This window comes from Chlamydotis macqueenii, chromosome 1 (genome assembly GCF_036417535.1).
Source record: "Chlamydotis macqueenii isolate bChlMac1 chromosome 1, bChlMac1.mat, whole genome shotgun sequence".
In the NCBI taxonomy this organism is placed as follows: Eukaryota; Metazoa; Chordata; class Aves; order Otidiformes; family Otididae; genus Chlamydotis; species Chlamydotis macqueenii.
This window is the reverse complement of record NC_141556.1, coordinates 92,340,713-92,362,675: the sequence shown is the minus strand read 5'-3', so window position 1 is coordinate 92,362,675 and position 21,963 is coordinate 92,340,713. Positions and strand designations below refer to the sequence as shown.

At 41.6% G+C, this 21,963-nt stretch overlaps 2 protein-coding genes across 9 annotated transcripts in view; one reads left to right on the top strand and one right to left on the bottom strand.

Annotated features, from left to right (window-relative positions):
• Positions 1-1,777, top strand: part of BOC (BOC cell adhesion associated, oncogene regulated) — a 57,780-nt gene extending 56,003 nt beyond the window's left edge. For all 8 annotated transcript variants that reach the window (XM_086761348.1, XM_086761339.1, XM_086761320.1 and 5 more), the window contains 2 exons: positions 313-506; positions 1,082-1,777. In XM_086761348.1, coding sequence (XP_086617474.1) covers positions 313-506; positions 1,082-1,266 — 379 coding nt within the window. In that variant the 3' untranslated portion in view covers positions 1,267-1,777. The remainder of the gene's footprint in view (positions 1-312; positions 507-1,081) is intronic.
• Positions 1,778-2,662: 885 nt separating this feature from the next.
• The window catches only part of CFAP44 (cilia and flagella associated protein 44), a 41,175-nt gene continuing 21,874 nt past the window's right edge, over positions 2,663-21,963 (bottom strand). The window contains exons 20-34 of the mRNA XM_086771553.1: positions 21,727-21,889; positions 21,264-21,394; positions 20,163-20,356; positions 19,607-19,757; positions 18,473-18,650; positions 13,814-14,305; positions 12,202-12,405; positions 11,584-11,775; positions 10,451-10,565; positions 8,812-8,942; positions 7,547-7,663; positions 6,376-6,577; positions 5,505-5,665; positions 4,026-4,160; positions 2,663-3,493 (exon numbers count right to left, since the gene is read on the bottom strand). Of these exons, the coding sequence (XP_086627679.1) occupies positions 3,215-3,493; positions 4,026-4,160; positions 5,505-5,665; positions 6,376-6,577; positions 7,547-7,663; positions 8,812-8,942; positions 10,451-10,565; positions 11,584-11,775; positions 12,202-12,405; positions 13,814-14,305; positions 18,473-18,650; positions 19,607-19,757; positions 20,163-20,356; positions 21,264-21,394; positions 21,727-21,889 (2,845 nt within the window). The 3' untranslated portion in view covers positions 2,663-3,214. The remainder of the gene's footprint in view (positions 3,494-4,025; positions 4,161-5,504; positions 5,666-6,375; positions 6,578-7,546; positions 7,664-8,811; positions 8,943-10,450; positions 10,566-11,583; positions 11,776-12,201; positions 12,406-13,813; positions 14,306-18,472; positions 18,651-19,606; positions 19,758-20,162; positions 20,357-21,263; positions 21,395-21,726; positions 21,890-21,963) is intronic.

Here is a 21,963-nt window from a genome sequence, read left to right as displayed (position 1 = left end):
AGGATGAGAGAAGTTAACATCTATGACTGAATGCTGATAAACAGCTGTCCTAGATGTCAAGTTATTATTCCCATGCTCCCTGGGAGGCACTGCTCCTCCCAGTTCTTGTGTCACTCACTAGATGTTGAATGGTGGATATCAGGTCCCATCACCTCATTCCCATCCCACAAGGACATTCCAATTTCTGCTCTTCCCCTCATTTGGGAATGCTCTGTGTCATTGCATTGATTCAGCTGGCTGAGATATTACATAGGTCATATCTTTCAGGGAGGAAAGATCTGTGAATAGTGCTAAACCTCTTTGCCTCCCCAGGTTGCCCAACTCAAGAACAGAAGACAGCTCTTTCCTCTACAGTCTCCCAGATGACTCCACTCACCAGCTTCTTCAGCCACAGGATGACTGTCCTCACCTTCAGGAGCACTTTGTTGGCCTCCATCATCCAGTGATGGGCAGCAAAGTGGGAGGCCCTAGCCTGGATGCTCGACGGGATCCCCTGTTCCACCAAGGTCAGTGGTCTGGAAGACTGTATGCTTGCTTCATCTCATCATTTTAGGCTGATCTTGAAGGGAAATCTCTTCCCAAAACAATGTATAGCCTTTCTGATGGCTCTGTTCACTCTTGCTTCTGCAGAGCAAGAACAGTTTTAACACTGCATAAAACAACAGCATGGAAAGGCCATACTAGCACTTGGGGACTGTTAATTGCCTCTAAGAGAGGACATATTTCTTATTTCTCCAAGACCTTGAGCTGTATGCTCATACCCACCAGTTGCAAAGATGCTGTCCTTTAGTCCTTAATTTTGCATTTTCCAGACTGCCAGTAAAACAACAAAGTATCTGAAAAATTATGTGTATCCATTTCCCTGGAACCTGATCCATCGATCCACCCCTGTAGTGTGGATCAAATTCATGGTGTGCAAGCGTAGGATCAAACTCTCATATAGCCAGGCCTTTCAGAATGCAGTTTTTCCTCTTTGATCAGAGTACCTGTCCTCATAAAGTGAACTGTTGACTAGAAAGCCACCACAGCAGCTCTCATTTCTGTATGCATTGTAATTGTTTCTTGCTCCTTTCCCTTTCAGGAAGCCCTTGCTGCCTAGGCCTAGTGCCAGTTGAAGAGGTAGAAAGACTGGATTGCTGCCAGTCCAGAGGAGATCTCCATCCCCAGAATCCAGTGATCACATCTTTGGGTCAGGACCTACCAAGACATCTGAACAGCAGCCCACCACCACTGAGGCCCTTAGAGACTCATTCTCCCACCAGATAGGGACCAAGCTGCCTTTTGCAAAAGACTTATTCTAAAGAGAAAAAGAGAATGGGTATTTATTTTTGTATAACATCCCTATTTATATATTTATGCACTTGTATATAGATGTATATGTGCCTTTTATAATGCTATGGAGACAGAAGGTATCCACAGCAAGGTCACAGGAGAGCCCAAGAAAGCAGCTATCCGTGGCTCCAGGCTGTTCATCAGAGCACAAGATTGAAAGAGCAGCACAAGTGACATCGCAGGACATGGGCCAGACAGAGCTGCCACCACCAAGATCTAGCACACGCTTGCAGTGAGCCTTCACAAAAGATAACGCTGTCAAAAAGGTCTTTTCCTCTCCCCCATGGGAAGGCATGTCCCAGGAACACTCTCCTGTGAACGGACGGGAGTTATGCACGGTGCCTAATCAACTTAACCCTTCACATCCACGCCATCTGCAGCCGCATATCTGTAAAGACAAACCCACGCTTTAACATCTAAAATAAAGGCTTTAGTCTTTTCTGTGGCTGGCTGTACGCTAAGTCCTCCCATAGAATGAACCTATGCTTTTTTCACTTGCAGACATTCAGCAAGCAGGACAGCTGGGGAGAAGTGACATTTTCCTGCAGGTAGAGTTTTCCAAACCAACGCCACCAACATGAATCTTCTTAATGCTGGGCTCAGGAGAAGAGAGACAGCCGCTACCTGTGCCAGTTGAGTGATATAAAACTTCTAGTGAGGAGCACAACTAGAGGAAGTTTTCATTTATTGCCAAGGGCAGCTGCATGAGTTTGGTGATGGGGGTGTCAGACTGACCCCCAAATCTCTGCAATTTTGCTTCCTTATCCCCCACACCTCCATTCTGCAGTTTTTCCAGCTTCAAAAGCTTTCAGCAGCCAGGCCTGTGGATAAGGGTCATTTTTTTCCCCTCAAGGAAACAGGGGATGCTCAGCCCCCTTTGTAGGGAGCCAGCGAGAAGGCTGGCTGCACAAATACCATTCGTTCAGTTGTACTGGGGGCAGCAGGGGCAGTTCTTGCGCCTGGCTGGGATCTGGTTGGATCCTAGATGAGCATACACTGGATAGAGGAGCAAAGAGCAGTGTCAAAAGGCAGGGAGGAAGAGCAAGAGCAGCTGCAAGTTGGTCAATCTATTTAGTTAAAAACTAGCAACAAACCCCAAACCTCCCTGTGCACCCTCAGAAACTTTGTACTGGAAGAACAGTGCAACACAACCACTCTGCTTTGGGGATGAAGGAAGTTTTCACAGTAACACACAATAAGTGTGACCACATGCTGCCACCATACCGAATGGCAGAGGCAAAAAAAGAGTAAAACCTGAAAACACCTGGCTCTCTTTCACTCTGACCAGGGGGTTGCGAGCCAGGGGAATTACAGGCTGACTTTGCATTTGCTATACCCTCCTGCAGCCCAGTAAATACCACGTCCTGCACTGCAGTGCAGTTTTCCACTGCTACAGAGCAAGTGGGAAAGTAATTAGCTGGCTGAGTACTATAGTCCCTGAGGAGAAAGGTCCCTTTGCTTTCTCCAAATAAATAGCACTTCCCGTCTCTTTTTACCGTGACTCAAACTAGCTCAGTTAGCAGAGAACTGCCATGGCTACTAGGATGTTTAAAAAAACCCAAAAACCAAAACACACCGTTAAGGCAGACCTCTTTCCCCATTTTTGAATAATGGGCAGATTTGCCCATGTGAAACTCTCATATCCAGCCTTCAAGAGCCACTCATTTGAAGAACAGACACACACATATGTGCACACACAGCAATGGACTGATAACAGCATTTACTGCTTGTATTTGCACTTCTTTATTCCATATTTATCACTACAATCATATTTTGATAAGGGGAACAAATATAACCCTTTACAACTAAACCCCTGTATAGCCAAAGCAATTCATTTCACGCTTCCAGGTATTGCTACTGCCACACTTAAGCACGTCCATTTTTAAGGGATGCTTGGACAGTTAGTTACCGTTTCTGGTGTAAGAACAGGGAATGATTCAGTTGGTGTCTCCGAGTCCTGTGGCGATGAAGGTTGTAGAAAGAAGCCCCCATCTTTTCTGCTAAGGAGAGCTAGTTTTTCTCTTAAGCACCCATCTTTTCTGCTTAGAAAATTAATTTCTTCTCTTAGGAGGGCTGTGTCACGAGCCATGTGCTTGAGCCACAACTCCAGTTTGGCCTTCTCTTTGATGTCAGTAGATCGGGTGCCCTGAAATTCTACTCCCTGTAATGAAAAGAAAAAAATAACTCCTGTAAAACACGGGAGAATGAACAGTGGAAATTTATTTCAAGTGGGAATCTGAGGCTTTCCAGAAGCAGGGCAGCTTCATGACTTCTCCCATTCCTCAGTCAGAACTACTCAGATGTCAGAGTGAGGGACTATTAACTTAGATTCAGGCTGTCACAGGTGGCTGCCTTACTCCCTAATACAGGGCAAAGAACATTTTAATTAATTTGGCTGTTTTCATGTAACAAATTAATAATTTTGACCTGCTGCAAGACATTTTCTAATTGGAAATTAGTTCACTGAAGTATTAGAAAGCAGCTAAGAATTAGCAGAGATGCTAAGGTATGGCCTACTTCAGGATCAGCTCATTCATCTTCCCTTTTACAAGACCTGGAGCAGCCATTCAGCCTGAACGGCTGACTGCAGAGCAGGATGCCAGACCAGAGAGCTGGTGAGGAGGCCCAGATGAACCCTTACCCATTTCTGAACAGTCCCAACCCTGCATACAGTACAGTGGTTAAAGGCTTACCAGATCATTCTTCAGTGAATCCAGCTTAGTCTCAAGTTGCTGCTTTTCACGGCAGAAGCGGTTCAGTTGCTGCACCTTGCTGGTGTTTTCCTTTGTCAGCTTCATGAGCTGCTGCTGCAGGTCTAAGATTTTTTCCTAGAAAGATACAAAAGGTTGAGCTGGGATGAGAGAAGACAAGAAGCATGAAGTGGAGAAGAAGTGCTAGGCACAACATAAGTGTCACAGAAGAGAGGTGAACAGCAGCCTGATCCTGCATACACCACCTGATCCCACAGTACTTTTAGTGCAATCTGTTTGGGTTGCTGTTCCCCACCCCCCCCCCCTTTTTTTTAATATTGCAAATGCCAAAGTATTTAGGTAAAGCAGTTAGGCAAAAGTGTGGGAAAGAGAAAACCATTAGGTACATTGTCCTTCTGTGTGTGTGCTGCATATTAAGCTGGTTCCTACACCTGCAACAAGCCAGCACAGAAGAGGAACAGAGAAGGCTGGTGCTATGAGTTTCTGCTTTGAGATTTGGCTCTCGTATCTAAATCTAGAGGTTGAACAGGGGTTCTTTGCCTAGCTACAAACACAGGACAACCAGAAGAGCAAGGAACTGCAAATCTGCTTGAACACTCTACTTTTCTGGCAGTGTGTCATGCTGGACAAACGTGCAAGGAGTGGCCAGGACAGTTCATTACAAACCTGCTGGTGTCCTTGCTGACATCAGTTAGAAAAGCCTTGAGCCAAGGTGTGTGCTGTGTTGAAGGATACCAGACTCGCTTCCCTAAGGAGCAGCGAATACCCACCAGCAAGGCTAAGCCCAGAACATGTTGCCAACTGGCACGAACAAGAAAAAGGAGAAATCATAAAACATATAAAGGTGCTGTTTTACTGCTCAGGGGGAAAAAAATCTTAAGCCAGTTTAAAACAAGTGGCATGATACTTGCTCAAAGAGAGCTTTCTCCCCTGACTGTTTTCTAATTTTTCTCTCCATATTTTCAAAAGGACAGACAATGACAGCATTCTGTCCGGGCAGCATAAGAGCATTGGCTGCTTGCACCTGCCTTAGTTCGCCCAAACAGAGGCAGGCGCTTTTCAGATTGCACAGACTAGCATCCTAGGCATGAGCCAGGGCTGCCCTGTACTCAAATAGTTAGTCACCAGATGGGGTGGGGAGAGGTGCCGAATGCACCAAAGGACAGCACTTGTGGAAGAACTTCACACAGGGACAGAAGCAGAAGTATGCATTTGAGGAAAGTAAAACAAAAAGGTTGTCAGCTACTTCTGTGAGAAAACAGGATGTGCAGCAGCAACAGGAGCAGAGGTAGGAATGATGATGGGAAATGGGAGTTGGACTATGGTCTATTAATGACAGGTGAAAAAACCAAACACAAACATATTCACAAAAGATTTTAGCGTAGCTATTCAGACCCAGGCAAATGAAGCCTTAACAGCTCATCATAACACATATGCTCTCCTCCTTTTCCAGCTCCTTACCTCCCACTTTTTGAGTTCCTGGGAGTAGCCATATTCTTTCTCCATTATTTGCACTTCCAACTCTTGTACGCGTATGTTAACAGAGTGTGCTTGAACTGCTTCAAAATCAACCAGCCAGCCAAACTTTTTCATCATCAGATGATTGCACTTCTCTTCAAGTCCTGACAGAAATGGCACGGCATAAATGGCAGCACTGTCTTTCATTGGTTAGCAAGAATTTCTGCCTTACCCTCAGCTTTTTGTCCAAGCGCTTTGGTATTTACTCTGTAATAAATAATTCACAAAAAGCCACACAGAGCTCACAACTGAATATTGCTGTTTGCCTTTGTCCATGACCATGTCTGTGTTGTCACTAAGCCACACGCTAAGCCAGTCCTAGTAAGCCACTCCCACAGCAAAGGCTATATAGGGCCTGCACAGGTGTGGTGGTGCTAAACACATGTTTGGATTCCATCCTTGGGAAAGTAAGTGTTTCAAATAGGGCTTGTTTCATTCTTATGTTACACAGAGAAGGAAGTTGCCAAAAAAAACTTATGTGGCTTTGGGAAAAGTACTTTTTTTCCTAGCAGTTCTGGTTTACAGCCAGAAATACAGCCAGTCATGTGTCCCAACTCCAGGGTCTCATCTCAGTCAGCTCTCCTTATGCTAAGTTTCCAAACTATTTCACACAGCCTAATGACTCTACAGTGCTGGAGAAATACCAGTACTTCATCAAAACAGTCCACTCGATCTGCTCTTTCTGTTTTCTGAAGTAACCAGCTGTGACATCTGGGTGAGTGTAAAGACAGACATCTGGTGAGTTACCCACACCCAGTGAGGGGGACACAATGAGCACTAGTATGCTGTGTGGTTCAGAGCCTCTGTTACTTACGTCGAATCTTTATCTCCACGTCCTTTTTGTCCCGGATGAGCTGCTTATGTTGTTCCTGGGCCTTCTTATAGATCTCTCTTTGCATTATCTTTTCATTATGTAGGTCCACAAGTCTCTTCTGCAGATACTCTAAGGACTGGTTGGTAAATACCAAAGCCTGGGAGAAGTCACTGGGCATCTCCCCATTAACCAAGTACTCCACCTGCAAGAAACAGCGATAAGCAAGGCTGAGTTAAGGGTGCTGGTGGTCTCTCTGGATAACAAATGTGTGAGTGTTGGAGAACTGATAAGCAAGGAAATAGTAAGCATGGGCACAAATCTCATATTTTGGGCCAGGGAATCACTAGCACTCAGCAAAGCTCAAGGACTACTTAGAGCTGTGATGACTGCCTACATACAGAGCTCTCTACCCTTCCGTGGCATCTGGAACAAAGAGGGAATGAGGGACTCCCTGGCATCTGGAACAAAGAGGGAATGAGGGACTCCCTGTCAACTGTACTTTTGAATGACCTGGGGGCTGCAGGATTGCATAGTCAGGCCTTAAACTCTTCTGTCTTCATTACCAATCTTTTTGTGAAGGGAGATAGAACAAATGGAGAGAGCTGAGCTTGCCTCAGAGGTGTATCAGCCAGGCAGGCAGATGCCTGTCTTCTCTCTCTGAGGACAAGATCCAGCCCAGAGGAATTAACAGTATTGTCTTAAATTTTCCCCTTCTTTTTCGACTTATCATCCCTGTGCTAACTGCTATGTAGATGAATGCACTGCATCCAATTCAGCATTCTTGAATTGGGCAGAACTCCCATTAATTTCAATAGTTTGGGGACTTTTTTGGTTTAGTTTTTTGGGATGTTTTTTTTTTCCAGGAGAATATCAGTAAGTATGGACCTGAAGGAAAATCCTATGCCAAACATATTAAACATGTGAAGACTATGCACATTTCAGGAATGGACTGACGTGCCTGTGCTTACCTGTTTTCTTTCAGTATAAGAGTAGAGAAGGGGGGGAAAAAAAAAAATCTAAGGGAAATAGCAGCATGAAGTTCACTTAATGGCGCTTCACTCCCAGGAGACTGTGGTGAATCAGGAACTAAGGGCCTCAAAGAACAGTAACACCATTGTTTAGATGTACGTAGGCCATTCTGCACCTGCAGATGCACAACATCTTGAATTACCTGATGGAGTTTCAAAGGCACAACTACATATAGCTCATTCAGTCTCTGCTGCTTTTCCCACTGAAAGGCCTCCAGTTCCTTCTCTGCAGTGTCCAGACTAGTTTCCATGACTTCTGCCTGCAGAAAGACAAATTGTGGACAAACAAAAATCCCATAGTACTCAAATACATAAGGCAATTTCCTGATCCAGAGGGAAAGAAATATAGAGAAAGAATTGGGGTTTTGTCCTTTTTCTTTTTTTTTTTTTTTTTACGTACTATGATAGATGAGTTTCATAAGCAAACACAAGGCTCACCTACATATTCGAGCAGGATTCTATCCTGAATACCTCTGTACACATGTACAGTCATAAATGTCTCCTTAGTAGAGAAGCCCTCTACGTATCAAGAGACAGCTGCTTTGTTTAGTGTCTAAAACACTTCTAGATCTACAGAGCCTGCAAGATATTTTTTTATTGTGTTATGCCTGGAAATGCTTATTGATTCTGCCTGAGAAAGAAACAATTCAGACTCAAATGTCAGACCTCAGGGTGAATATGTGGCAGCTGGCACTTAGGAAAGCCTTTAAAAACTAAACAAAAAAAACATTGTAAGTTAAGCACATTTGATGGAACATTTTTGAGACAAAATAAAAGCAAGACTTGCATAATGTTATCTTGGCAGAACTCACTCTCTATCCTGGATAACACTTCAAATTAAGATATTTTTGATTTAATATAAATCAAATGTCTTGATGAATGCAGGAGCCCAAAACAGCTAAAAGGAAAACTTGCACCAAGGGAGTTTATTCAATTACTATGACAAAGAGCAAAATAACTAAAAGCAAAAGAAATAGTTGGAATAATGGCACTTTTATGCATTTATTTTAACCTGCATTTGTGTTAGGATAAGGATCCTTTATTCTCTCCATCACCATACACATGCACAGAGGATGGGCCGGGCCACACCAGGTGTTTCATCTGAACAAGAGAATCCAGATTCTGCTACTGCATGATGGTTAGACAGCGGGGAAGGAACTGAACCTAAAACCTGTATCCAGCCCCACAGCAGCTAAGGCCAGAGCACCTTGATTTACCTTTTCAGGAGGAGAGGTCACCCATGTTGAGCTGCCTCCTGCCTCTGTGCTACCACAGATCTGTCTACACAAACTGAGGCCTCTCAAAGTGTTAGGATTTTGGGTTTAAATCTTAGCCAAAAATCACTAGCACAACATTTTCACTGTAATGGAGCCAGCCGATGCTTGCTGAGAAGAAAACACTACAATACCTTTTTGACCAAGGCATCATATTTCTTTCTGAGGTTAGCAGCAACTTTCTTCTCCTTTGTTAAAGCTTTCTCAATGTCTAACCGCTTCTGCCGGAGCTCAACGGTGTTTTGGAAGAGTGCCTCATTGCAGTCTGAGGAGGAAAGAGTCAAAGAATAGCTTAGTTTCACTATGCCTGTACCATAGTTACAGGCTTGAGCTACTAGCTTCTCCTACTGTTCAGCATTCCCCATAATAAGACCATGCTCTTGGTTCCCAGAGCTTTCTGAAACACAAACCACATGGGCCACGTTCCTCTATGAGAGGGTGAATGTCTTGGATAGATCTTTTTTTCTTTACATTCAGTCAAGACAGTTTGTTTCCAGAAGTAAGACTAAATGCATCAAAGACAATATTAAAGCCAAGTGCTCAAAAGTTAGCTTTTTTAAGTATTGCAGGCCCAGTGATTAATACATGTTACAGTATAATCTTCAATTAAGTCAATACGTAGTTGTTTATACATAGCACCCTTCACTATAAATGATGAACTTGCTGTAAGGATCATTTATAGCTCTATCTGTAAACAAAGCTGTGGTTCATAGGCCCTGTTTCATTTTTTTCAGGTAAGGAAGATCTGTGAATTTCTGTCTAATGCAGTGATTTCAGTCACACTAATCAAGTGAGCATTATCAACCCAAATCAGCAGGCATAATAAAATTATAAATAAATAAATAAATAAAAGTCCAATAAAGGCAAAGCAAATCACATATAGAGACAAATATGAAGAGCCTAATGGAACATGTAATTTCCTTATTAAATTAGTAATTCGGACTTTTCTAATAAAAAGTAAAAATTCTCTTAATTTCTCACCAAGATTTCATTGGAAAAGAAGATGAATGAGGAGTTAATAAAAAAAAATCAAGTTATGGAAATGATGTTAAAATCCAATATTTAAATATATGATAAGGTAATTTGTTGGTAAATTCTAGCTGAAAATAAAGCAGTGTTGTTACATAGTCATTAACGTATCATTCAAAGATTTTTTTAAAAAAACCCACCACCTAAAGCAGTGTAACTTGGACAAAAGAGGAGGGGCGGAGTTGCTTGCCTTTGTTGAATGAACGAAGAGGATTTTGCAAAGGAAAGCTCCTAACTTTTCAGCTACCGTTAAGAGAGCAGCCTAGCAACAGGCAATTGCTGCCTAAATCCACGAGGTGGTAACAAAGAGCTTAATTTAACACCACGCTAGCGTCCCCACAGAACCTCCCTGCGCAGGGATCCGGCTAGGCCAGGCAGGAGGTTTCCAGAGAGCAGCTGCAGCCTCCCTCCAGCTCCGCTCCTGTGAGGAGGCTTTTCTCTCCAGAAAACAGCCGTGAAATGGTGAATGGTTCTTTACACAAAATAATTAGTTCTTAGTGCTTAGCTAAGCTTTATTTTTCCAAACTTTTTAATTAGGCTACCCTATACTACCAGTGGTTTCATTATCTTCACGGAGATTTCCTGGGGAGAAATGCTGCACTCAGGAGGGGTACACACATTCTGGCTCTTAATGGCATTAATATGCAATGAATAATGAGAAATTCTGTGTTTTCTTTTTAAACACACAATATTGCCCCTAAAGCTAAACAAGTAGTCAACTCAAGGAAATGACGGCTTAGTTACTCTTTGGGCAAACTGAGTCATCAAAGACTTCATCTTCAGATCCAGAATTTTCCTCATTAATCCCCAAGCTGGACTCTTCAGCATTCTCCTCTTCATTCTCATCTTCTTCATCATTCTCCTCTTCATTCTCATCTTCTTCATCTGGAAGAAAAGGACAGTACTGCTGGCTTGCAGAACACCCCCAGACCCACTAGCTGTGTATTATGCCAATGGGCTGGTAAACATAATCCCAATAATCCATGAAAGATCACCTTAGTAATATGTGGGTCCAGGCACCTTGGACCCATTGTATTGATTTGATAATTTCACAGAAAAAAAAAACAAAACCAAAAAGAAAAAGAAACCCAAAAGAGGGAGATCACCTAGTGTTGCACAGGCACATTTTGGGACTTCCTTCAATAATGTTTCATCTCTTTGTATGTGCTAAGAATTTAAACTTTGTAGGTTTACCATTCTCCTAAAAAAAATTAATCACCCAAGCGAAATACACAGAGGGACAAAACTGTCACAAAAGCATCACCATTTACTGCACCTTTTACTAATTTTGTCCCATTTGAAATCAAAAGCCAAGTCAGAGAGAGAGAGAGCACAAGTATTTTAGCTTGGTCAGACTGCCTAGCCTTAACAGTTTAAAACTGAGTCTCTAAGATAAATGAAATCCTTTCATAATGTGTTTAGTCTTGTTACTAATAGGTGATTGCAGATTAGGTCTATGATCTCTCATTAGTCAATAGACAGATTAAAGGAGAATGTCATGCATGTGGCAGACTGAATACTTATCCATAGCTCCCATTACTACAGCATAGGAAGTAGCTATTTAAAGCTTTGCTCCTTCTTCATACCAATTATCAGTCCTCGGGACACTTATAGGAAGTAAATTGCAGGAGCTGTCATCAGACCAAATGTAGTCATGTTAGAAAATGAATTACACCATTGTTGTCATTCAAAATGGCTGCCACAGAACATGGGCTGGTATATCAACAAGTCTGGGTAAGTCTGATCTGTGGTTTTTTGAACCAAGTTCAGTGCTGCATGTACCCAGAGCTCCAGCTAGACTGAGAGATGTTTACTTGACCACATGGAAGTATGCATAACAAATTCATAAAACAAGAAGAACAGTATCTCCAACCTGCTTCTCTTCCAGCTTCTTTTTTTTCCACACACTTGATTTCCTTCTTCAGAACCTTGGTCAGAAAATGGGCAAACTCGTTGTTTTCTCCAAGGGATGCTTGGAAGTTGGCATAAAGAGCTTTCTCACATTCCTGTAGCTTTATAATCTCACACTTTCTATCCTCCATCTGTGCAAGGTAGCTATCCAATTTTGACTAAAAAACAAAAAAAAAATTACTTGAGTTAAAAGGCACAATACACACGTGTGTGTTTATAGGATATATCAATGACGGTCTGGAAGTGCGAATCTTTACTTTCTCTCTTTAAAACCTGTGCTACAATTAAGCAAAACCTAGACGTATGTTCTTAAATTTAAGTATACGATTTATCACCAATTCAACATCATTAAGTACCTATTAAAATACAGCTGTTAAGACTCTGAAAAGATTAACTATTGGAAATTAAAAGCAACCATCCTAGGTTGATCATCAAGAGTTTCTTGTTTTCCAAAATTTAGCATTAGATGCTAGATCAGTGCTAAAATGAAGCAAAGAGATGCCACCATTTACTTTATGGCTTGCTTTTGTTTCAAGCCATGTGTTAGTGATACTGTTAGACCTAGAGACACACAGCCTACTTACTTGCATAGCCTCCTGCTCACTGATGAGGGTGTTAATATGCTCCTGAAGAAGGTTCTCATGTTTTTCAAGGTTCTTCAGAATAAGCAGCTCTTCATACCCTGTGATGTAGCGCAGGTCAGCACTTTTCATCTGCACATCCAGCTTCAGTTTCTTGTGCCGGAGAAAGCGAAGTTCAGCATCAAAGTTGATCACCAGTGCATTGATCTGGAGCATTTGAGAGGGGCAAATGAGGACAGGGGAAATTATCAGGAGTGGAGCTAAACATGTAAAGCTAGAGAAAGGAGCAGAAGGGAAGAATTCTCTCTGACAAATCAACAACTTGCCCATGCTATTTACTATGGATTACTGAAGCACTTAGAATAACAAAGTTAACCCCAGATGTGTCTTTCTTCTCAGCAAAATAGTAAGAGAATCACCAGGGCTTCACAGAAATGTTTCACTGCATCCCACTCCACGCTACAAGTATTTTACTCTTCATTTTACAGTGGCCTGAAGTAGTTTATGTAACAATCTCAGATGTAGCAATAAATACCTGTCTTCTGCCTTGACAGACTGCTTTCAGAATACCTGCCAGCTCTTCCCTGAGGCATTTACAGTTAAATCTGTACTAGCAGCTGCTGACAGTAACTTATACATACATGATGATCACAGCAGCATTTGGTTATTCTCTCAAAACCTTCACACATATGAACACAAGGGTGTCTGTGTTGGGGTAGACCAAAGAGTCAATGGCCAATAGCAGAAGTTAGAGAAAAGACTATAAGAAATGAAGCAAACAAGTGGTACACCTCTGGCACACTCCTCTCTGTACCCTCCTAAAGTCTGACTTAGGGACCTGAGCTTGAATTGGTATGTTTATGTTCAACAGCTTTGAATGGATTTTCCTTCCAGACTTTATCAAATTGTAGCTTCCTCCACATCCTAACACGGAGTTCCAAATCTTAGTTACTGTTGGATAGAAAAACTATTTTCATTTGCAGGTTTCAAGCTTTCTACATGATTATTTCATTTGATATCTCTCCTTTTAAAAGGTGATTCCCACTCTCCTTTTCTGTACTATTCATTATCTTATCACCTCTGCTACAACCCCTTCATTTGCTCCTTTTCCAGGCCAAAGAAGTTTTATCCATTTAGATGTGCCTTTTAAAGAAGCTTTTCCATGACTAAGCATTTTGGTTACTCTCATTTGTACCTTTTCTAATTCTACAAAGGCATTTCTGAGACCAAAGGCTCAGAACTACAGTTATTTAAAAGCTGTGAACATCATGAATCTACAAAGTTGTGGTGATGCTCCTTTTTTTAGTCTGTAACTTTTCAAGTAATTTCTAACATTTTTCTCATCTTTCTGGCTGCTAAGCTCATGGTTTCATAGAACAATCAATAAGAAATCTAAGAGCCGGTTTTCAAGTGATAATAGTCAGCACACAGGTCACAGTTAGGGTTTTATACTGATTTACACTGTAAATTTGCACCAGATAGCATTTTCCTGAACTTTGGAAAGTCAAGAGCAGCTGCAATCCTGAGAGAGGAGAAATGGGTTTTGGTTTTATTTCTGAGGCAGTGGGATTGTTCCATCTGAAAAAAAAAAAAAACAACACTTCAGATTTCCTACCTTTTTAATCAAGGTCTCTTGCAAGTATAGGTTTTTTATCTTCTCCCTCTTTAAAATTTCCAGTTCCATTTCCGTTGGCTCTGCTTTCTCAATCTCAAAAACCTTTTGCTGCTCTATGACCACAGATGATGCTGTTTTCATTGGGCATGCACCTGCAGCCTGTGCCATGGGGTCAATCTCTTTAATGGAAGGAGCTTGAGGAAACCCATGCCTAAATGCAGGAGATTCCAGTTGTTCCTGGAGCTTTGCCTTCGCCTCTTGCTCCTCTTTGAACTTCAGGAGGATGTCACTGTCATACTCAAATTTTTTTTCAGGAACCTCATCTGGGAGTAACTGAGGGATTGGAGGAAGAGGAAGACGTTCTGATAAATCCAAGGCTGCTTGTATGGATTTCAATTCTTGCACTAAACATTTGATTTTATCAATAATGGAAACCTTGAGATCCCGCAAAGACATAATCTCTTTGTTCATATTCACTTTTGTCTTATGAATCTGCAAAGGAAAACCAATTTTAGTAGGATTCCCCAGGAACACTTACTTAGTATGCAGTCTTCCTCAACACAAGTAATCGTTAAGAGGCTGGTCATACTGACTTTCCTTCTTTCCATACTGGCTTTCTTTTCTGTACCATCTCTACACATTAGCATTTATAAACAGCTGTCTTTCAGTCTGTGATTTTAAAATCTTTGGAACCAGCTCACTTCATCTCTTTCACAGAAAATAGTAAAGGTGTAAGAAGGGAAATGAGGCTTCCCCATTTTCTCAGTTCCTGACTTGATTGTGAGTTTCTTGGCATGAGATGTGGAAGCAGTGCAGAAAGCAGATAGAGACTGTGAAAATAAGCTGTGGGTTTTAGAGGATTAGTCATTTGGACTGTCTCTCGTTAAATACAGAGAGTATCTCAGCTTTGATATATGGCCCTCTTTTCAGGAGTATAGTACAAACAATACACTAACAAAAAGAAAAATAGGTTTATTTTAGTATTTTGTAAAGCAAGCTTCCATCTCCAAGACAAAAGAAACGCACCTGAGAGGACCTTTACTGTACACACTACTAACTGCACAGTTGCACAGAAATCTAGACTTCTTTGACATAGTCATTGAAACAAAGCTGTGACCTCACATAATCTTAAATATACTGAAGCAGTTCTCCATAAATATACGTTCTGGAAGGCAGATGAGATCCTTCTTTTTTATATGTGATGCTGAAGCTAAAATAACAGCTACTGTAGGTGGTTAGAAGTGGAACAAAATTCTGAAGTTTCAAAGTATAGTAGATAGCGATATTAAAAGCAAGAAAGTAACATTGTGTCAGATGCTTTTGGGTTTTATATAAGACACTAGATGTCCAAAACAAATTATTTCCAGGCCTTCCAGCAATCCATAGTCCCAAAGTCAACTCAGAAAACTTTGGCATCAGCTGAATATGGGAGGGATGAGGGAGGGATGCGATCCAGAGGGACCTTGACAGGCTGGAGAGGTGGGCCCATGCCAACCTCATGAAGTTCAGCCAGGCCAAGTGCAAGGTCCTGCACCTGGGTCATGGCAATCCCAGGCACAAATACAGGCTGGGCGGAGAATGGATTGAGAGCAGCCCTGAGGAGAACGACTTGGGAGTGCTGGTGGATGAGAAGCTTAACATGAGCAGGCAATGCACCCTTGCATCCCAGAAAGCCAGCCGCATCCTGGGCTGCATCAAGAGGAGCGTGGCCAGCAGGTCGAGGGAGGTGATTCTCCCCCTCTACTCTGCCCTGGTGAGACCCCACCTGGAGTACTGTGTCTATTTCTGGAGCCCCCAACACAAGAAGGACATGGACCAGTTGGAGAAGGTCCAGAGGAGGGCCACGAAGATGATAAAAGGGCTGGAGCACCTCTCTTATGAGGACAGGCTGAGAGAGTTGGGGCTGTTCAGCCTGGAGAAGAGGAGGCTCCGGGGAGACCTGATAGCGGTCTTCCAGTACCTCAAGGGGGCCTACAAGAAAGATGGGGAAAGGCTGTTTAGTAGGGCCTGTTGCGATAGGACGAGAGGTAATGGTTTTAAAATAGAGGGGGGTAGATTTAGATTAGAAATTAGGAAAAAATTTTTTACCATGCGAGTTATAGAACACTGGAACAGGTTGCCCAGAAAGGTGGTGGAGGCCCCATCCCTGGAAATGTTCAAGGCCAGGCTGGATGAGGCTCTGAGCAACCTAATCTAGTCAGGGATGTCCCTGCTCCTTGCAGGGTGGTTGGACTAGATGACCTTTGAAGGTCCCTTCCAACCCTAACCATTCTATGATTCTATGATTCTATGAATATCCTTTCTTCAACTCAAGATGAAGATCCACTAATCTGAGAAGTGACACTTACATCAGATGTCAGAGGTGGGAAATAAACAGCCAAGTGCAGCAAAACCTTGTTCATAACAACTTGTTTTCATCTTCCTTGGCCTGTAGGCAGACCTCAGTACTAATTCTACATTCAGAATTCAGTAATAATAATTCTATTCAACATTATTAATTATCTGGAGGATGGTGCAAAGTGTACCCTCAGCAAGTGTGCTGATAATGCAAAACTGGGAGGAGTAGCTAATACACTGGAGGGTTGTGCTGCCATCGAGAGGGACAGGGTGGAGAAATGGGCTGACAGCAACCTCATGAAGTTCAACAAGTAGAAGTGCAAAGTCCTGCATTTGAGGAGGAACAACCCCATGCACCGGTACATGCTGGGGGCTGACCAGCTGGAAAGCAATTTTGCAGAAAAGAACCTGGGGTTCTTGGTGGACATCAAGTGGACCACAAGCCAATAATGTGTCCTTGTGGCAAAGAGGGCTAACATTATCCTGGACTGCATTAGGGAGCATTGCCACAGGTCGAGAGAGGTGATCTCTCCTCAGCAGTGTCAAGATCACTTCTGAGTGCTGGGCTCCCCAGTACAAGAGAGAGATGGCACTACTGGAAACAGTCCAGTGAAGGGCCATTAGAATGATTCAGGGACCGGAGCATCTCTCATATGAGCAAAGGCTGAGAGAGCTGGGACTGTTCAGTTTGGAGAAGATAAGGCTCGGGCGGGGATCTCATCGATGTATATTAATACCTGAAGGGAGAGTGCAAAGACAACAGAGCCAGGCTCTTTTCAGTGGTGCCCAGTGACTAGCAAGAGGAGATGGGCACAAACTGAAACACAGAAGGTTCCCTCTGAACATCTGAAAACACTTTTTTACTGTGAGAGTCACTGAGCTCTGGCACAGGTTGCCCAGTGAGGTTGTGGGGGTCTCTATCCTTGGAGGTACTAAAAAGCCATCTGGACATGGTCCTGGGCAATCTAGTCTAGATGGTCCTCCTTGAGCAGAGGGCTTGGACTGCATTACAATCAGAAGTGTCCTCCAACTTCAATCATTCTGCGGTTCTGTGATAAGGAAATGCTGTATCAATTTACTCTTTTCACCTGACATAATAATTGAATATGATCTAACATTAATACATTTGGCAGAAACTTCTCTGATCTTTATAAAAGAAAACGAACCTGTACATGAGCCATCTGAAGTAACCGGAATTCTTCATCTGTATAAATCTGTTATTTACAACAAGAACTATTCCCTTTGTTTGTATTGGCCTGTCCTACTGAGTTAAGTTAATCACTGAGTATCTGGTAATATCAGCACTACAATGAAGTACTGGAGTCCAAACATGAGATTAAAATGATCCAACAAATCCCCTGAGACTGTAAGCATTGATAAGCGTTGATTCTGGAATGCTTAGACCTTGCTATCAAAGTGACACAACCTAGAGGGTGTGTGAGATTAGGCAACTGGTTCATGAGGCTGGAGAAGATTCAGGGCTGCTGAGAGTCTAATTTACACTTTGCCAGATAAAGATAAACCAGGCAGTGAAGAGGCTCCTCTCTCAGTACTCAGGGCAGAAAATAAGCCTTCCTACCAAAAAGCAACTAGACAGTTTCAAGTTCAATAGATATATGTCTTCATTGTTCTTTTAGCTAGAGATTTGTCACTCTTTTGCACTCCAGCCAAATAAAATGAAAAACAGTTCCTATGAGAAGAAGGATGGGAGGAAAGAAGTCACAAGGAAAGTAACAAAGATACTGCACATTTTAATATCTTGTGTCTTTGTGGTTAACAGACATGTGGTAGCTGCAGGAGTCCTATCACAGTAAGGTGGCTCCAAAACACGTTGCTACTCAGGAAGATTTCAATGCTTAGTGCCCAGAAACAGTGATTGCCAAAGTGCAAATATGGAGAGGCTGCACTCCACCTGTCCTTGCTCACATCCCTGTTTTTGTAAAGGTATTTCATGGCAGGGATTATTTAACTTAGTGTGTTAAGGAAAGCATACCAGTTACTAGATGATAAGACATTTTTAAGAATTAAAAAGAACAGATGTTCCTGCTGAAGTACTAGAAAAGGTAAATTATCTTTCTCATTTAAAAAGAGCCAGCTGAGAGTTATCCTGGATCAAAAAAAGGTTGAGTTTGGTAAAGCAGTAACAGTTCACAAGAGAAAGGCTGTTTTCTGACTAAAACTGACTCAAGACAGTGTGTCCTTCAAGGCCTCTTCCCACATCCACTTTGATTTCCTTTCAAAAAATTTCTTCAGTTACTAATACACTATCCTCCCTCCTCCAAAAAGGAGGAAATATACACATCAATGAATCAGTTTGCATACCAACACTTCCAGGGACCTAAGCTGCAACAGCTTCTTCTCACTGTTCATACGCTGGTGTTCAGGGACTCTATAGTTAGTAGCAGTCTTCAGCTTATAACATCCCATATTCTCCCGTGCTTCTCTGATGTCCTCAACATCCTTGGGATTCTCATAGTCATCACTAGGTTTGCTCTTGTATCTGGTAGGTACAAAACAAAGCTGAACTATAAGACAGAAAGCACACAGATGAACAAACAGTGTCATTTCATAGCTTCTGATTTCTGCAGCAAGGTTTGAGAAGTGAGCTACAGATCAAGGATCACACGCCTCTTTCAGAAACCAAAGGCTACTTTGAGAAGGATATCATTGCACATTTGAATGAAAACCTCAGATTTTTTTTTTTCCACAAAAAAACTATTATAACATAGCTCTGCCATGGGACAGGTTAAACCTCTACGCTTGGACTGAGTTCTCAGTTTAGAAAGTACTGCTGCTCTCAGACTCAGGGAGCTGTCTCTCAACAGTCCACCAGCCTGGAGCACAGAATATCTGATCCTACTCTATATTGTTAAACACTTAATAACCTTAAAAAGCTTTGTACTCCAACTCTACATTGGTCCCATTCCCTGTCATTCATCTCCTAATGAAGAACTTCTGTACTTCCATGAACATTCAAAGATGTCTTGTCCCTCTTTCTTGTCTCTCAAGATAAAGACCAGCATGGAGTGTGAAGGCATATCACAAACACTCACGTAATGGCCGTGATGTTAGCACAACTGACCTAACCCAGCTGTTAAAGGGTCTGCTCTATGTGGTGCTGGTAGTGTTAACTGAGAGTTGACTGCAATGGTCTAGGTATTCCTCAGTCATGATCAATTTAGACACACTTTTAGTCTCTATCTGAAAATGCAGCTACCTAGTGAACTGAAGCTTTTTAATATTTTAAAAGAACCATAGAAACTACCTGAGATATTTTAATGCTCTCTTGAGACTAGGAGATATGTGAAAACTCATCTATTTTAATTACAACCATTAGGAATATAAAAAAAAAAAACTAGGCAGAGACATTATAGTGCCATATGACAGCTAAGTAGCATTACTTGACCTCAGACAGACAAGAAGCAGAACTAAAAGGGCACAGAGTCCAAGACTCACAATTCATCCCACTCTGCCTTCCTCTTCATGATCTTAGCTTTCACGTTGTCAGATTTCTCAACAACTCTTCTGATTTGCTCACGTTTGCTTTCTATGTAACGTGTGGTTGGTTTTCGGACTTCTTCAGCCTTGCCCTTGAAAATATTAGCATCTAGACCGAAAAATAAGCATGTTAAGATGAAAATACCATGCAGCACTGTGCATTCCCAACTACTGGAAACCACCTGGGACAGCTCCTGTGAAGCCAGTGTCAACCAGTGCAGTTCCACTGCAGTGGATGTTGTGAATGTATTCAGGTTCTTTGACTTGACTCTTAGTCATGTTCTACTCACAGGGTTGATAGACAATTGCTGACATTGACCTAAACATGGAAAACTAGGTATGTGTGTTACTATGTACGTAGGTACTAAAAACCCATATCACAGTTCTATTTCTTTACATGTACCTAAATAAATTACAATTTCTTTAGCTTGGACTCAGGAAAACAAACTGAGATGAAAGACAGAAACCATATTACTGATAAGATTTAAATGCTTATCATTAGCCCTATGCCTACCCTTTGTCTCTCTGACAATCTCCCCTTTTTCTGCTTCTCTCCGTCCCCATTGAAATATGGTCCTCTTCCGCAATGGATCTTCCTTATCTTGGTAGTATTTCTCAGACATTGCTAGAAGTCTGTAGGTGGAAATCTGATGATTGCTTTGGATAGCATGAATAACAACAGTGTCAAATTCCAGTGAGTCCCGAAACCTGAAAAGCCAAATTAGACAAAACTGTCTGATGTCAATAGGCACAACGTACCATTTTTCCTTGACCAAAAGGAAATGAATAATGTAGTTTACTTATCGCACATGCAATCATTACATGTAAATTCACAAGTCAGTAAGTAATAGCATGATGACCTCTGATACTATCTATTTATTTTTATCCAATCTAGGAATGGAGATGCTCAAGAATAAACATAATAACATCTTTCTCAATACTGATTCATGATCCTTCCATTAAGGACTGATTAAAAACATGTTAATTGAAGCCTTTTTCACAGTCACACACTGTGTTTTTGTTATTATGTATTATTTCTATTGTGTATTTATTTTTAGGAATTCATCTTTTGCTATATACTTAGATTTAAGAAAACCAACCTAAAATGCACGTCATGCTTAAACTTGTGTTCTTGAGGAAGTTCATGTCATAATTTTAAACTGTATAGGGAATGTTGTGTTGGCAATGACACTAAAATATTTGACAGACATACAACATGCCTGAAAAACAGGTGTTCATTTCATAGGTTGTTCTGCAAAGTTCCAATAAGAGTTCCTAGTTCTTACTGAACTTTCTGGAAAAAAAACCTAGGCAAATTTAGTCTCAAAAAACCACACAGTTTTCTTCATATAGAAGTGAATCAGAATGAAGCTACTTCCTTGACATGCATATTTGCATTTTTACCAAAGATTCAAAAGAAGTAAGTACAGCCAAATATCAACATATACTCTTGTCTATGTTCCAAGTAAAATAAGGACAGAATCATAACAGAAGAAATATTGATTATATGAGGAAAAAAAAAATCATATTCTTTTTCCTTGTGGCAGGTACAATTTCATAAATGATAAGCCCCATGCAAGGTCAGAGGGAGAAGCAGAAGAAAACTGGTACTTACTGATTTTGTAGTTTCTGCAGTCCAATCAAGTGTTTCTCATGCTCCCAAGCCAGCTCTTTTTGCACTAACTGGATTCTTTGTGCTGTCTGCCTATCCAGCTCCTCAAAGATCCTAGGGTCCATTTCAAACTGCTGCAGAAAGACAGAAAACCCAGCAACACATTATCTTGGCTACTAGGTTTTGGTAATAAATATTTTTGCCCAGGTGCCAGAGCTCCATGCACATCAACACAATCCTTTATTTCAGGAGCTATTCAGATCTCCACAGAGAACCACCTTTTTCTCACATGCTTCTTAAATGGCACAAACAATCTGTTGTAACGCAGAAGACTCAGCAAATTATATATTCATAGAACTACCTTAATCCAAAGGGTTGGACATCTTTGGCCCCAACACATCAGGTAGCAACATTTTAGAAGAAGGTGCCTCTAAAGGTAAACGATCATTATAAAAACCACAAGTACCTCTCTGTGCAGCTGCATGTGCTTGGGCAACTCCTGATTCTTTTGAAGAAGAAAAATAAACTCCTGCCTCAGTGCTATTAACTCCTCTCTTTTCTTTTTTTTTCTTTCTTCAGCTTCCTTCATTATCCGTTCATACTCCTGTTTCTGCTTGACTTCCTCAATACTGAAAATACATGAAAAAGGAAATGGTATTATCTCAATGGAAGAGAGGAAAGATTACAGTTTATGTAACCTTTT